Below are 16814 nucleotides of genomic sequence, written 5' to 3' on the forward strand. Positions count from 1 at the left end.
GAACATCTATAATACCAAAAAATAGTTCTAAAACCAGAACTTGAACACAAAACGTGTGTAAAAAAAATAAATAAGACTCATATTTTAATCCTGCAATTGTTTGGAACTTTGCTACCATCTGGTGGCTATAACTAAAACAGCACCGGCACATCTGTACAGCCTAAAGCAGACCCCTCTTCAGAAACATCTCTACAGTTTGCTTTTTCTTAATCTTACAATACCTCTAAAAACAAAGTGGAAATGAAAAATCAAAACTTGAACACGTTCTTGTTTATTTAATGTGAAGATTCAGTCCAACACTTGCGAGACAAAAAAAAAAAAAATCATTTTACATGTAAACAATTTCTCTAACAAATGGCAGTGAAGGTTCTTACGAAAACAAAGTCAGACTGCAGTGTGGGGGGGGGTCATGGGCTCAAATACTACCACAACAACCCCCCAGTTTCACAGCTGTGACAGGGTAGCTGACAGCAAAGCCAGATTCTAGCATTGCCATATTCCTTGTACCCACAAAACTTAAACCTCTTAATGCTGAACTAAGTTCTCTTTACAGAAACAAGAAACAATAAATGATCAGTCTTCAAAGTCCCCTTGTAGAAACCCATCCTGTAACTATTAACAACGGGGTGTTAGGCACACGTGCAGCACTCACCACTGGCAGGCATCACAGAGTTTTAAAAGTAAAAGGGGTTACGGTGGTTCCAGTTTTAGGTTCGGTTTCAAGTCTGCTTTTTATATTATGCACACAGTGAACAGTGCTGTCTTGGCCTCTTCACAAGTTTCTCTTTGCACTGAAAAGTACTTAATGACAGGTAACTACAGAGCTGCTCAAACATTTCTACTTCAACAAAAAAAAAAAAAAAAAAAAAAAATCAAATCAAATGTTAAAATTCAAGTGCTTTCAAGAGAAACAAAACACACACAAACAAATCAACAATTCTACCCCTTATAAGAGACGGCAGTAAAATTAAGTATTAAAGCCCCACACTCAAATTAACATGACCAGTGCCATTAACACCCTTTTAATTACACTGAGGAAATTGTGCCACGTGCCTGGAATGAACAAATCCTTTTCATCAACGGAAAGGTGTGAAGAGTTAAGAAAGTTCATGCTTTAAATTTACTGACCTGTACTGCACCTACAAATCTGCTTTGGTATTTTGCATTTTTATAATTGGCAGCTTCTACAAATAGAATGATTACTGGGTTTGTTTTTTTGGACACGAAAAATAGATAATGAACAGCTGCTTCAAATGAACGCATAGAACACATTAGTCTATTCTGTCTGGCAGTGAGAAAAAAAAACAAAACCCTTCTGACTAAGCTTTTAAAACTGCTGGGGTTAAAGCCCACAATAAATAAACTGTGATAACCAATAAATTACAACAGCAGTTATTATAACGCAGAAAAATAAACTCTTCACATATACTTTACATAGTAGTTCAGCGTGGTTAATTACATTGGACAAATAAGATTTTACTATAAATTAAAACCTTCTGTACAAAAATACACCAGACAGCCAGCCTTTGATTAATAATAAGATTATTCGTTATAATACACAACTATATTTAAAAAAAAAAAAAAAAAAAAGCAGCTGTCAATGTTGAGGACAAGGGCAGATGTTTCCACTGCCTGGGTTACTCTACCAAGTACCTCAAAAAGAACCATGTCCTTCATTTAATTAGCAACTTGCTGCTTTGAAATTAGAATCCTGTGCTCTGTAAGGCAAAATACATTAAAGAAGGGGTGGGGTAGCTGCTGACAACTTTCTGTACAGCGAAACCCTTCCTTTACTGAGACCCGCACAAACTCGTTTGAACTGCAGCAAGCGTACAATGAACAGTTGTTTTTTTAGGCAGTATAAAATGAGCCTATAGCTAACTGATGGCATGCAGCTTCAGGATACAAAAGGCTCTTAACTGAAAATATCTTGTCTTCTAGTTTTGTTGAGAATGTGAGATTCTAAGTCCCTCTGCTTTCACCCTCAGGGAGTCCTGATCTGGAATACATTTTGGCTCTCAAGTAAAATACTAACTAGGAATATAGAGTTCAAAAGTCAATCCCCCCCCCCCAATTATCAGTATGTGGCTTAAATTGACCTATCCCCTACCAGCCAAGAAAAGGTGTCCTCCGATATGAGGTGCAGCAGCAAAGGGAGGAGAGGGGCAGTGTGTATGGGTGTGTCGGGGAATGCCACATACCAAGGGTACCCTCTGTCTTCCAACAGGGCTAGGGTTCCATCAATATGAAGGGGCACAGAAATGCAAGCATTACTTGACACAGAACATTGGCAGTGGTGAAGCTTTGCCAATCCTTGTGCCTGCGGGCCCACAAGCTGTTCAGGTTTTTGCTACAATTTGATCTGAAATCTCAGCAGCTGTGTGCCATTTTACATGCACTGGAAAGCCTTGTAGATTTGAAAATAAATATTTAGTTTCTTATAAAAAAAAAAAAATGCTTTTAGTTGTCCCAAAGAGAGCAGGAAAGAGAATCATGGCACAGACAACCGAGGGAGAGCTGGTAAGCAGGCACAGATACAGGACAGCGGGACAGAAGGGTGGGGTGCGGGTGTATTTAAAGACAGAACGAGAGAGAAAGACAGAGAGGTGTTAAAAAGACTCAGAGGAGTTTCGTTCAAAGCTAAGCGACAAAGATTTTGATGACTCTCTGGATGATCAGGCCGCAGCCTGGGCATGGAGAGCGGAATTTGTGCAACTTCCTGGCGCAGGAGAAGCAGGTGATCAGGTGGGCTGTCCGCCCGTGGATGATGTTTCCATTGCGGGGGCGAACATGACACAGGCTGCAGGGCTCCAGGATAGCTTCCGACCTCACGTTCACCCCCTGCCCTAAATCCAGCAGATCCAGACTGTCCCCCTGGGAGCTCTCGAGCCCCTCAGAGACACCTGAAGGGGTGAGGGCAGCTGCCGTTAGGGTTAGGGCTTTTCTGGGGGACCCTGGTCTGTCGGAGAGGTGAGAGGGTAGGATGATTGGGTCAGACACGGTTCTGCGGCAGTCAGGGATATCAATCCCATCATCTTGTTCAGCCTCTTGCCCCACCGCACTAGCAGCGATGTCCGGTAGAGAGATGGCGTGTACCAGTCGTTGGCAGTCCTTGTACCAGTCTTTGCGAAGGGCCCAGCAGCGGATGCAGTAACGCTGCAGCGGGGAGTTGTACTTGCGGCACTCCGTACACTGCCAGGCATCCTATGAAAATACGAACGTCAAATGGGAGTAAAATAAACCCACCACAAACAGGAAAAAATAACACTCTGAAAGATCTTCGAGTTTGCAGTGAAGAGAGGTGACTGACCTGTATGGAGACCTCAGTGTCAGTGTCATCACTCTGACACTGAGAGTCTTCTTCAGGTTCCTTCTCAAAGAGAGAGCATTCCAGCATCTGCACAAGAGTCAGTGAGGGGAATTTAGAGATATGGGAAGGAGTGTGTGAGATGGGGCGCAAATACAATTGTACTTTTTTTTTTTCTTTAGATGGGCATTGAGTTTAGTTTAGAATGTAAATCTGAAATACATTAAGTGTTTTCCCTTCTTCAAATGATCAGAAACCTGACTGATTAGATTGCTGGCTCTTGATCATTTTAGCGACTTAAGTAGCACTACAAGACACTCACCTCTTTCTCTCCCCCCTCCTCTCTCTCGCTGCCCCTGTCTGGCTCGAGGGCTGCTTCCTTCATCTCGATGCTGACTCGCTCGCTCTCTCCCTCATTCAGGAACCACAGGTCATCTGTGGTGTCCGACACAATGGCAGTGTCTTCATCCTGGCCAGGGGAAAACTATCTGCTCAGTTGTGTGAAAAAAAATTCTTCCATTTCTAAAAGCAGACACACTTCTCTGCATTTAGGAGTGACAACCAGTACGCCCACTGTTTTATCTGAGGTTCTTTCTGCAAAGTCACATATATTTATTCAGTGTTTGGCTGGCAGGAGATATGTTTGAAGGGAAACACATGACTAATCAGGACCACACACAGTAAGCTCTAGAGAGATTTAAATATTATTATAGTAAAGTATAATTAAAACATCTGCCAACAAGAAGTAAATAACTCTACGCTTTCTAGCACTAGGACTCCTGTACCTGGTTTGAGTGAATATCTGTGGAGCCATTGCCCTTGTGGCTATAGTTACTGCGCAGGTTCCCAAGGAACCACCAGGGCAGACCAGACAAGTCCCAGTCCTCCAACAGAACGTTCAGCTTTTTCCGTTTACAAGGCTGGCCGTCTTCAGAGTCTGAAAATAAAAAAGAACATGAGGCAAGTCTGGGAATGAGACAATGCCATTCAGCCCATCAAGGCCCGTTTTTTGTTACCACACAATTTGTCCTTACTAGGGAGAGAGCGTGCATGCGTCTTGCAATTGGAAGTTACCTTGGTCAGGCTCCCTGTGTCTGCGATGCACGGTAGGTGGTTTGTGGGATCTGCTTGCTGCCTCTAATCCTGGGGTCTCCTCACACTGCCCAGTGCCTCTCTGGACGAGGATGGAGAGAGAGCATGTTAACACACAGGAACGTCTGTGTTGAGAGGATGAAGCAATTCATCTCCTTGTCGCTGACCCCCAAGAGTGTGTCAGTAAGGGGTCATACAGGTTGCGAGAGTGGGGGGGGGGGGGGGGGGGGGGGGGGGGTGTTATTGTAATACTGTGTGGGCTGGCTTGCAGTATTGACAAGGGACCAGTTCTCTAACCAGAACACTTAAACTTCCCTGACTGATCCTTTCAACCAACTTCTCTTACCATACTTAAATACTATGATCAAAAGCTTCTCTTTAATTTGAACTCCCATCTTCATTGAGAAGAAAATGATGCCACTGACCGAGATACAAAGTCAGCCTAAACCCAGCGCCAGATCAGTTTGCTTCTTTTTCCTGTGGACTAACAGCTTTTCAGGATGGTATTACATTTTAAAAGCCATTCCATGGATACGTGAACCCCTTATTCACTGTCGCGTCTAATAACCAAACAATATTTTAGTTTTCCATTGCAGTAAGGGCAAACCCCTATAATGCCAGTAATTTGACAGCTGGACTCTACTCCCCAAGAGGATTTGCTTTTGAATCTGAAGGACAGATTGGGGGGGGGGGGGGGGGGGGGGGTTGGGAGAGGAGTCAGTGAGAGGAAGAGAACCTACTTCACCCTTGGAGAGACAGCGAGGCAGAGAAGAGAACTCTGGAGAAACACAAACAGAGACAAGGACTCTGTCCCCCATCTATGGGGGCCACCTGGTGGCTTCCTGAAGAAACTGCAGATTCCACTAAAACCACCAGGAAGGCCCTGAGATGGGCAGGTACAGAGACGGTGCCACTCTGTACAGGAAAACTAAGAGGCAGCGTTTCTTTCTTAATGGCAAACAGCCCTCAATCTTGGCAGTGGGGTTGCTGGAGCATGTCCAAAATGGGGAAGCAATGACAGAAATACAACGCAGCGTTTTATTACCAACAACTGACTATGGGAATACATCGATTCAGATAACAAAAAAGCATTCTGTGTCTGCATTGCTACAAAGGTGCATTTACAGCAGACTCTGATGTCAGAGGGAAGATGCCAAGCAGCTGTGTGCCCATGAGGGAGTAAACGCTGCCCCTCCGAAGCACCATGCTGGGGTTTTACCTGACCGGGCTCTTCTTTTGTTGCTTCATGATTTGAATCCTTGGCGACAGAAAGAGTCTTTGCAGCACCTGCATCTCAGATAGGACATAGAAACAAAGAAAAAAAAACCTTCCCCATAATTACTCATCTCACAACCATCAAAACATCACACAGTAACCGATCCACCGCCTCTTGGCAATCTGTCTGCAGATCACCATGAGACTGAACCCTCTCCCTCCCAATCTCACAGCATGCATGAACTCACACACTTAGCAAGCACTCATGAACGTCAACATTCATGTCTCACATCTCAAAACCAACACACAATTCAGCAATGGGCATCTTTCACAACAGGCTCCCTCCCCAGGTCTTTAAGCATGCTTGCTAGGTCAGACCAATATTGCCACTCTCTGAACCACTCTGTGGATACATAGAGGATATCAGACTCCAGTGCTGCCAATCCAGCACCTTTCATGAGAAATGAATTTAAAAGACAGTAGTAGAAGTAGACAACACAAAGATGGATAGGCACAGAGTGAAACAGGCTAAAAATACAAAATGTTTCTATTTGTGTGGGCGGGGATGTTATTTATTAACCAGAAGAGTGGTGGCTTTAAATGAAAGAGAGTGCCTGACACAATGAGAATGCAGAAACGCAACTTGACCTTCACATTCTCATGCACAAAGCCACCCTCACTAACGGACAGCATACACACACCCGTAAAAGAAATTAAATGATTTATTACATGTCTAACTCGATCCCAAAGGCATTTTGCAATTTTCCCATTTGAAGTTCAAAGGGAAAACACTTTGCCAGTGAGGAGTATTGAGTTTCAGAAATCAGAAAACACCAGCATTAAAATAAATACAAATAATCAAAACCAAAATGTCATAAATAGTTGGAGGCAATGCTTACCTGTACAATTTAAAACAATCAGATTATTTCTCAGCATCTTATAGATTGGGCTGTAAACAGAAAAGGAATATTTTTTATTTCAGCATTGTCAAACAGCACATGCAGCTAGTATTTACAGCTGAGAGTTGATGCTAATTTTCTTTTCCCACACACAAAAATAACACCTATAAAAATAAGACCTAGATGGAACAAAATCTGTTCTACTTTTGAGCGTGTCCCATTCCAGATTTGTCATTACCCAGGGTGTCAGCTATTTAAAACTGCCCCACAAGCAGACAAGCACAGGAAATATGCAGTGTGATTGCTTCTACAAAATGGCTTAAATTGGGACCAGTTTTAGCGGCACTCCTGAAATGCAAGTAAAGTTACCTGGGGTTTTTGACGGAGAAGCTCTTGACTTCCAGCAGTTCTCCAAGTGGGTCCTCCTCACAGTGCACCATGTGCTGCCTCTGCTTGTCATACAGCTGCTTCAGCATGATGTACTGTCCCAGGTAATGCATGACCTGTGGCAGAGACACACTCATCAGAAAAGCAACAACTTCACATGCTGGTGCTAAATTAACGGCACTATGTATATATATATTTTTTTTAAGAAAACAGAAAAAAATGGATGTGATGGAGATGGAGTGCTTTTCATCTTCCTTCCAGCAGTGTTCGATCTCATTTCAATACAGCACAGTAAACAGTTCTCACAAACACACTAATGAACCCGATACATTTAGCTCAACGCCCCTCCTGGGGTGTGTGTTAATCAGCCTTTCCTCACCTCCTTTAAGGTGAAGGTATCTCCTTGAGCACCGGCCTCACAGAGGATCTGCAGCAGGGGGCTCTTGGGTTGAACCTGCACAGAGCAGCAAACAAGTCTCAAGACACTCCCAGTAAAGACTAGCCCTTAAAAAACCGGGTAAACATGCCAACTGAAAACAGGTTAGCACTGAGAATGGGTCATCACTTACACAGCCTTGATATATACGGTCGTACCTTTGGTATTAATCTGAATATATACAACAGCTGAAATGTAAACAGGGAACTGCAACGCCACGTCAACAAGCGGTATTGAGTTCTATGCTACTGTGTTCTCAGGCACAACCCCCAACCAAATTCAGAGCCAATAGAGACTGGACTCACCTGGCTCATATCCCCAGGTAAAAGCCTGCATGTCAGGTCTGATGATGGGTACTGTGTTGAGGCGGTAGCTGTGGTCATTTTTGGCAGTGAAACAGCTGTTAAAACAACATTATCAATAAAAACATTACAAACCAAAAGACGATAATATTTTGCCTTGTGCATGGCTACACATCAAGAGCCTATTAATGTAACAAGTGTTTTTAAGTACACACTGTAGTATTATATTAATATTAAAAACATGACAATGACTAGGGGCACAGAGCGGAATAAAGGATCAGATGGCAGGAGAAAAAGAGATGATACCAATTGATTGAAAAAAGACAACAGACAAGCATGATCAGTTTAACATATTAGCCATTAGGTCATACAAGCAAAAAAAGTGCCATGCAAATGATATGCAACTTACAGAACCTTGACAGAGATGCGTATATGTGTGCCAGGCAGCCAGCTTCCTCAATGAGGGTAACGTGCCTACAGAACTCATTTTTAGTCATCTTAGGTCCTGCCCTGACATGTTGGGGCAAGAAGGGCTGCCCACAATGACACATCAGACAGAAAAAAAGTGACAGGGACAGCTGAGTCAACTGCAAACCAGCAGGGAAATCCAGGGAGATAAACATGGAAGGGGATTGTCCAATTAAAATGTCAGAAAGACAGAGTCAGCTCTTGGGGGAGTTTTTATTTATTTATTTATTATAAAGGAAGGAGGATATATTTCAGAGATTCCAGGTGGCAGAGCTGAACACAGATAGCTAGTTGCACAGACACTAATAAATTTTAAACAAGTTAGACAGTAATAAAATAAATGCATTTAGCTTAACTAACTCATTTATGCATGCAATTTAAAGCATGCTTTTTCTGGAAAGTGGGATACTGCCTCTTCACAATTGTACTGGGGAGTTACACAATGCTTGTTATGCTTAACTCGAACTTATGGCTAGGAGCACCCCTACAGATGACAGGCTTCACTTCACTGCTTTTACTATTTAATCAGGTGTCTTAACGTAGGTGCTTGGGCAGTTTGATACACTATTTTAATCTTATGCACAGTAATTTCCATTGCCCTAGCTCCATTCTAGAATATAAATCATTCGTACTAATAGTCCTGCCATCACTTCCCTCTGCAGGTTCACTTAGGACTCGGCAAGAATAGCTAGGACACCTTTCTGTATGCAAATTAAGTAAGCACGGCTCAAAACGGAATAACAAAAAGATACTATGTCCAATTTAAGCGACCTCTGAGAAAAGGTCATCATGCACTTACTTCAATAGGCCGTTTGATTGACCGGCATGGCTGCAGCGAAGTAGCACAATGCGAGCCCCTAAACACGAGCTAACAATCTATTTGCATACACATACTCCAAAACATTTAGAGCAGTTACTATACGAAAAACAATATTTATCTTAATTTGCACTGTATTTGATTTAATTGCCAATAAACTTCCCGCCAGACACGAATATCAAAATGTAACATTATTTTATGAAAAACAGAAAGATATGAAGACATATTTGTTGGTAAATTGCGTTACTTTGATTCGTGACAGTCCGTAACCTATTCCGATCGTTTTACAAGTAGTAACACAAAATATATCAGAATCTTGCAATATGGGGCCTACGTCGTTACCACGTTAACATTAAAACCAATAAACCAATACCTTCATGAATCACAGACAAAAGTATACAGCTTGTATTGTGCCGTGTTTTTTTCTTCCTAATTACGAAAACAATTTGCGCGTTAGTCTAATGTACATTTATCATGTCTCGTCTCTCACACATACTGGCCTGGCCTTGCAGCATACCTATGCAGACACACTCACAATCTCCCGCATTATGGAACAACGTCAATCTTAAAATCAACAAGTAAAATCACAAAAAAAACCCCACTGCAAATCTGAAAGTTATCGTAATAATAATACACATTTAATACTACTGTTCAGTTTTGTTTGGCAGTGGGGAGTGTCGCAAAGTAAATAAAGCGAGACTCGCCTTTAATTTCTTCTTTCTACTCGCTCCTACATGGTAGCTCAAATACTTGTGCAGCCCTTCTGGTCTGTCATGGTTTTGTCTTATTTAAAAACGTGGTAAAGATTTAAGTTCATTCGCTCTTTCCCCGAGCGATTCCTGCAGCCCGGAGCATCTTCACAGAGGTCGAACCCAACATGGCGACCAGACAACTTCCGGGTTAATATTTTGGGCTAGTCTGCATTTAATCCCGCACTAGGCCGCAATGTTTTGGGCTGTTGAGTAACAAACATTACAGCAATGCTTAAGCAGCGCTTGTGTTTTATGCGTACACTTATATATATATATATATATATATATATATATATATATATATATATATATATATATATATATATATATATATATAACAATTGGATAGACCAGGTAATTTATGTCACTGTAAGTGAAATTAAATTGTTGCATACAGTGACATTTAATTTTGATTTAACAATTAGTTAAATAACTCACTTGCCTGTAAACTAAAGTTGCACCAACGCCATATATTTGAGTTCCTTGTAGAAAACAGAATTTACCCCTGAAGCTGTGTTTGTTGGGATGGAATTAAGGCTATTATTTTGGCAAACCATAGCTGAAAAATTAGTTATTGAGCTATGTTTCGTCAGTTTCGTTTTGTTGGCATCTGGATCTGGTCTCAAAATAATAATAATAATAATAATAATAATAATAATAATAATAAAAACAGTGTAACAGCACCCAAAGCTCAGGAGTAAGGCAAACTGAAGTTTAAAAGGATAGACCACACAATCAGCTACCTGGCCAAAACGTTTATTAGCAAGCCTGCAGAATAGCAATAGCATTGGAGGTATACACTACAGTGGATTGCAACATAAACAATTTAACAACAGATATAGTCTCAACCTGAGAGAAAGAAAGCTCCCCCTTCTGGAAGTCACTTGAAAATCATTGAGGTATTTACCAATGGCCTTTTCCTCCCGGGAAAAGAATGGGAGAGACCTCCTAGCCCATGTACAAGTACAGCAAAGGCAGCTGCATACAGCAGCAGAGCTTATGCACATAACACATTCTTATCACACCATCTGCCCCTACTTGGAGGCCCTCGTTTAACAGAACATTTTTTTTTTATTAGGTTTGCAGTCATTCTCTATGGTTGTTATTGTGTTGAATTATTTATTTGTGACATTCTGATACTGTATATCATTTCTTCAGTTCTATTTACCAGGTGTTTATGTAGAGCCAGCCCCCTCTAATGGAGAATCCAGTTTCCGTGTGTATTGCTGGCATAACACAACACTAGATGGCGCTGGCTCTCACGTCTTGAAAAAAAAAAAAAAAAAAAAGTCAAAGGAAACAGAATATTAAGAATATGCTTTACCTGATATTAACCTGTTTCTAGAGTTCCAGGAAGATATCAGTCCTCGTGTAACAATGACATACTGTAACAGAGTTAAAGCTGTGTGAATAGGGAACATTAATGCATAACAAAAGTATTTATAAAAAAAATATTTACAGTAAATTAACTAATGGTCAAATCCCATTAACACAGACTTTAAAAAAAAAAAAAAAAAAAACACTGTATTTGAGTATTTGAAATAAGAACCACTCAGAGTTATTGTAAACATATCAAACATTTGAAGGTGTACCAACTTTTAAATACAGCATATTCGGTCAATCAAAATTCCTCCTAAATGTATTTAACTATAAATGCACTTAAATTCAAACCTACATAGTTGCGTGAGGCTGGCTGACCTCAATTGGGAGTTTTGGGTTTTTTCTCTGATGGCGTGTTGCTTTAGAAAGTAGAGTTATTACAAACGTCTGTGTCAAAATGAAAACCTGCCTAATGAAACACAGAAGTGGCACATCTGGTAATTAACTTTGTCGTTCTGTTATAAATAAATGTGTCTGATTAGTATCTTTTTGAAGTTAAGAAAGACTGCTTCAGTGCCATTCTCCGATTGTGTTTTGATCAACATCTCTCTTGGTGGCGCTGTTGCCTCTCATGTTTTTATGGGGTTTTTTTGTCATCAAAGGCACTGTATAGTAGTTATTTTGAATTGGCACATATACAGTCACATTGGTACTAACCCTTTGTTGCATGCAAGGAAACCAAAACTGCAAAAAAAGTATCAACATTTATCAAACCCCAGCAAAAGATTGCTTTTTAAAAATGTACCCAGTTGAAATGTCCCTTATACTGGTAAAAGGCATGCAATCAAACATATAAAAATAGTGCATCTTTTTTTAAGATACTGTCATTAAAATTCAGTACAACATAATACAGTGTTGAGAATACTGTAACAAAACATGGGCATAACATAGGGGCAGAAATATAATAGTGCCCACAGTACTAGTACTACAACTAATGGGCACCATCATTAGGCTGTATACAGTGGATGTTTTGCAGATTAATGGCCATTTCTCATTGCTTGGCTCTGCAAAAACAGGGTTGCTACCCTGAGCCTCAGACACTATCCGATTTCTCTGCCCCCTGTGACTGCAAGGTGTTGGAGTGAGGAGCTGACTTGCTCCACTCTGATCCAGTATAGTAATGGTGCCAGATCTTCAAGAAGGTGACCCTGAACTTCTTGATTTTGAAGGCGTACACCACAGGGTTGATAGCAGAGTTTGCGTGACTCAGTAGAATGCCGCAGTAGAGAATGGGCTTGGACACATGGCATGTGGGGCAGAAGAACCCCACCGAGTTCATGATGGGCAGAGGTAGCCAACACATGGCAAACAGAGCCAGGACCAATGCCAAAGCGTTTGCGAGCTTCAGTTCCTTCTGGAGCCTGGAGGCTTTGCAGGCTGCCTGGGAGTGCTGCAGCTGCTTCTTGATGGTGGTGAAAACCAGCACGTAGAGCCCCAGCATCAGCAGTAAGGGGGTCAGGATGAGCCCAAAGAAGTTGAAGTAGACCACGTAGTCCATGCTCGTCACCGCGGAGAAACTGCACGCCTTGTACCTTCCCTCAGTGCTACTGCTGCTGCTGCTGTTGCGCTCTGCAGTAGCCCCCAAGCTGCCTCCTCGGTGCCAACCCAACATGGGCAGCAGACCCAGAATGGTGGGCACCAGCCAACAGACTCCAACTGCCATCCAGGCACGGCGGTGGGTCATTACTGCTCTGTACCTATGAAAATAGGAAGACAGGAGACATTTAAGGATACATGAAAATTGCTTAGTTGTCCGCTTCAGGCCAGACAACTATGTACCCAAGAAGCAAGCAAGTCAATGGCACTCGTCCCTCGCCAGAGCTGTAATACAGAACAGGCACTTCAGCAGGAGATAAAAAAGAGATAGTTATTGGTAACTTGAAAAATGCACATGTTCATTTTTAAGTCTCACATACAGGCAGACAGACAATTCCTCCATCTAGCGTAGTCCAGCCAGAACGTGCCTGAACACAATTCCAGTTCTATTTTCCATAGGCAGCTCAGACATTCTCGTTCTGCCACTGACAGACAGACACACCAAGTAAAGCATTCTGAAAAGATGGAGAAAGACACCTGGTGGAAATACTTGTAGAAATCAGAGAAATGCATTACCTACTATATGTGTTACTAGTAGATCCGGATAGAAATAAAATATGAATTGGTATAATAATTGTTGTTTAAGAAAATCAGTGTTTGAGTGGTGTTCTGGTACCTTCAGATTTAGAACTACACCTCTGCTCCGTATACTCTCATAAGAATGTCCAAAAAAAGTTATTAACAACTGCAGTCTTCATGAGAACATAGGGGAGAGACCGAATATTTGGGGCCTACCTGAGACTAGAGGAAACCACAGCTGGTGTTTTCAAAGCTCAATCATTTTCCATCAGCCTGCAGTTTCATTTGGCACCGCACTGTGGTATTATGTATTTACAAAAACAATCATTCTCTACCGAGGCAATTATTATATATGAATATGATTTTTTTACTTTTACAGAGGAAGAATCCCACCTAGATCAAAGGCAAATAACAACACCTTAAAGGGGTGCAGAAACACAGTAGCATTTGCCCACAGCTCTGTCTCAATCTTATAAAAGGAGAAAGCCTGCTGTTAAAAATGTATTTGGGATATTGTTAAGAACACTATATGAATAAGGATTAGCAAAAGGCAGATTACATGAATACATATGGAATGCATGATAACTTGATAATTACTCCAAAACATAATAATAATAATAATAATAATAATAATAAATAATAATAATAATAATAATAATAATAATAATAATAATATTTTCATTAGTAGGCATATTTGTCTAGCCCGATATATAGTGTTTATTTATTAATTTGAGATTTCAATCTATTAAATAATTGGCAGGCAACATTATCAATCAATATATTTTGAGTTACATAAAATATTACACACTACAATATAAAAAAAGGAAGATGTTATTTTGCAGCAAACGCCATAATAAGTCCGAAAAAAACTTAATTAATTAATATTACATGTACTAATTAATCACGTAACAAAAATGTCACTGATAAAAAGCTTCTACGATTATAGACTATTAACGCTCACAAAAAAAGCATGCTACTTGCAAATACTGATCGAGTGTGTCAGTGTGTTGTTGGCTTTGAATAAGGATAAAAGTTGGCTGTCAGACGTTGCAATTGAGTGCTTTTTGAGTAAATCCTGAAAGCATTTAAAATATTAAAGTATTCGCTTTGTTTCTTCATTTGTGCCGTATTGAATCTTTACACGCAATGTTAAATATCACAGTCGTTCACTGATATTCAAACCATCGCTGAGTGTATTTAAACAGATTTCGCGCTGACCTGCCTCTACACGTTCCTGCGATTAGCCTCTTGGAGAGAGTCGCAAGTAGAGGGCCTCTCCTAGAAGCCATACAGGTAAATGTTCTCCCATATTTCAATATCACTTTCATTTGCCTTGTAAAAAAGCGCGCCAGTTTCTCAAATATGCGGGCAGAGCGGATTTAAAAAAAAAAAAAAATTGGTTAAAAGGATTGCACCTGTTATTGTTAAATAAATAAATAAATACAAAGAAAAAAACAAACAAGGGGGCTATATTTAATGGATTATATATTAATTATAGTTTCTTATTGTTGTAGAATATGTTTTTAATCATTTTATTTGTGTTGGTAATTTATATTTCATGCGTTTGTCTATTAAATGGACAAGTTTACAACTGCCAAAGAACATATCATTCATTCATCATTAGTGCAAACAAAAATATTGCCTTTGCATGTTAACCACAAACAAACACATACATAAATAAATAAATAAATAAATAAATAAATAAACAAATAAACAAACAAACATCCTTACTTGACAGGCTGCTTTACCCTGAGGTATCTGTCTATCGCGATAGCCAGCAGCGACAGTATGGAGTTTTGTGTCAGGATACACAAAAGACAGCTGGCGAACAGGCAGCAATAGAAGTGCATGTTGACCTCCAGGCTAATGAGAATGGCTATCGGGATAGCGACTGCTCCAACCGCGATATCAGCCACAGCCAACGAGACGATTAAATAGAACGTAGTATCTCTGAGTGCCTTGTTCAGTTTGACTGCCCACACCACAAGGACGTTGCCTGAAAGGGACGCCAATGCGATGACCGCTTCAAACACGATGTATGCCATGTCTAGGCTAGAGATTGCATTCCCGTTTGCTGGCATGATGGAAGTTGGAGAGGTTGTGTCACTTCACAAGACAAATCAATTATCTTTAAAACAATTAAAACAAAGAAAACATAAAGAGCTGGCAGAATATTTTACCAGCACCCAAACTACAGATTATTTTTTGTTTAATCGGGTGTTTTTTTTTTTTTTTTTTTAAAGCAAATCAACAAATCGTATTTTCTAAAGTTATAATTCAAAATACATGTATCACCACAATTATAAAAGGTTAACAAAAGTGACTTCAACTTTTAAAGGCTGTAAATAAAACTAATAATATATAATTATATAGTCCTATCAGTAAAATATTAATTTTTTTGACCTGATACCCGCACGTACATATATGAGCACTTATTTTTCTGCATGTCTGAGAGCGTGTGTTCATTCTAATGCTACCGTTTATATTATCTTCCTATTTGCTTTACACTGCTATCCTCACACGACCACGAACTGACGTGCCTGAAGGCTGCACTGCGGTTCATACTGAAATACAATGTGGTTAGGAGCAGCTGGTTTCCTCACTGCGAACATTGGGGCCATACCTTCGAGCCGTTTGAAACAACGGCCACGAATTCACATGTGTACAGAAACTTAATAATGAAATATCATTGAATAGGATTTCACAGGAGCAACACCTGAGTTTAGTTATTTTGTAATTAATTTCCTAGTTATTATTATTATTATTATTATTATTATTATTATTATTATTATTATTATTATTATTAATAAAAATAATAATAATAAACGTGGTTGACCATGTGTTTTAGAACATTGTGAGCATTCATGTACTTTTGTTTTTTATTAATCAGTCCTTTCCTGTAATTTATCCTTAAGTTGTTGTGAATGCTGGTAGCTACATTATTACCAGTACTGATATGGGTAACACAATCTTGTATTTATTATTTTGATCACCTTAAGAATTCGTTTTTAACACTAAACACATAACAACAAACAACCAACAAATCTATGATTATTTGCACGTGTAAAACACAACAATGTCCACAAGGGTGCAGCTCTAGCACATTACAGACTCAACAGCCTTTGTGGATGAATTTTTTACTGCAAGTTACACTAGGCTAAGTTGGCTCATATCTGTATGGTAGCGAAAAACAACTTTAATGCAAAAAAATCATACTAGTACTGCATATGTCACCTTATTGTGGCATGGTCTAGTTCACGACTGTTTAATTTTACGACAATTGTTAATATAAATGGTATCATTACCTTATTTCTTATGCAAGTCCTTTTCCAAGGAAACGGCAGTGGAAGTTACCCAACGTGAGGATGGAGGAGGGATGAGGCAGGGGCTCACCCTAAAGCCTCTGCCCGGGCCCCTGCGAGTCTAACGCCGGCTCTGCGCCGGGTGGTCAGTCCAGTAGCCTGAATCTGTTTGTGTTGTACCTCCTCAGAAGAGACTGCATTGTGTGAGCTGGGTTCAGCCTCTCCAAGGGTTGGTTTGTTTTCAAAGTGCTGCAGCTCTTATTTGGTATCGTGTATCATGCTAAAGAATGGCAAACCACATGCAAGCTGGGCACATCTCAAATAAGTGTGCCAAAGCAAGAA

General features: G+C 40.3%; 2 protein-coding genes across 5 annotated transcripts; both read right to left on the minus strand.

Moving 5' to 3' along the window:
* Nucleotides 1-255: 255 nt before the first annotated feature.
* LOC121304727 (protein Mdm4-like) lies at nucleotides 256-9815 on the minus strand. 4 transcript variants are annotated; one of them, XM_041236088.1, is made up of 11 exons: nucleotides 9628-9815; nucleotides 7642-7736; nucleotides 7280-7354; nucleotides 6883-7016; nucleotides 6514-6563; nucleotides 5619-5692; nucleotides 4382-4481; nucleotides 4093-4244; nucleotides 3630-3776; nucleotides 3311-3397; nucleotides 256-3204 (listed from the first exon to the last, which is right to left on the minus strand). In XM_041236088.1, the coding sequence occupies exons 2-11, from the start codon at nucleotides 7717-7719 to the stop codon at nucleotides 2641-2643; spliced, it is 1461 nt and encodes a 486-aa protein (XP_041092022.1). In that variant the 5' UTR covers nucleotides 7720-7736; nucleotides 9628-9815; the 3' UTR covers nucleotides 256-2640. The 4 variants fall into 4 exon arrangements, 3 of the variants coding, with proteins under 3 accessions (XP_041092022.1, XP_041092020.1, XP_041092021.1); XM_041236086.1 differs by lacking the exon at nucleotides 9628-9815 and adding an exon at nucleotides 8048-8881; XM_041236087.1 differs by lacking the exon at nucleotides 9628-9815 and adding an exon at nucleotides 8048-8878 and having other exon boundaries at nucleotides 5619-5686.
* A 1833-nt stretch (nucleotides 9816-11648) lies between these two features.
* LOC121304781 (adenosine receptor A1-like) lies at nucleotides 11649-15292 on the minus strand. The gene is made up of 2 exons (XM_041236176.1): nucleotides 14902-15292; nucleotides 11649-12752 (listed from the first exon to the last, which is right to left on the minus strand). The coding sequence occupies exons 1-2, from the start codon at nucleotides 15249-15251 to the stop codon at nucleotides 12089-12091; spliced, it is 1014 nt and encodes a 337-aa protein (XP_041092110.1). The 5' UTR covers nucleotides 15252-15292; the 3' UTR covers nucleotides 11649-12088.
* Nucleotides 15293-16814: the final 1522 nt, after the last annotated feature.

This window comes from Polyodon spathula, chromosome 39 (genome assembly GCF_017654505.1).
Source record: "Polyodon spathula isolate WHYD16114869_AA chromosome 39, ASM1765450v1, whole genome shotgun sequence".
Taxonomy (NCBI): domain Eukaryota; kingdom Metazoa; phylum Chordata; class Actinopteri; order Acipenseriformes; family Polyodontidae; genus Polyodon; species Polyodon spathula.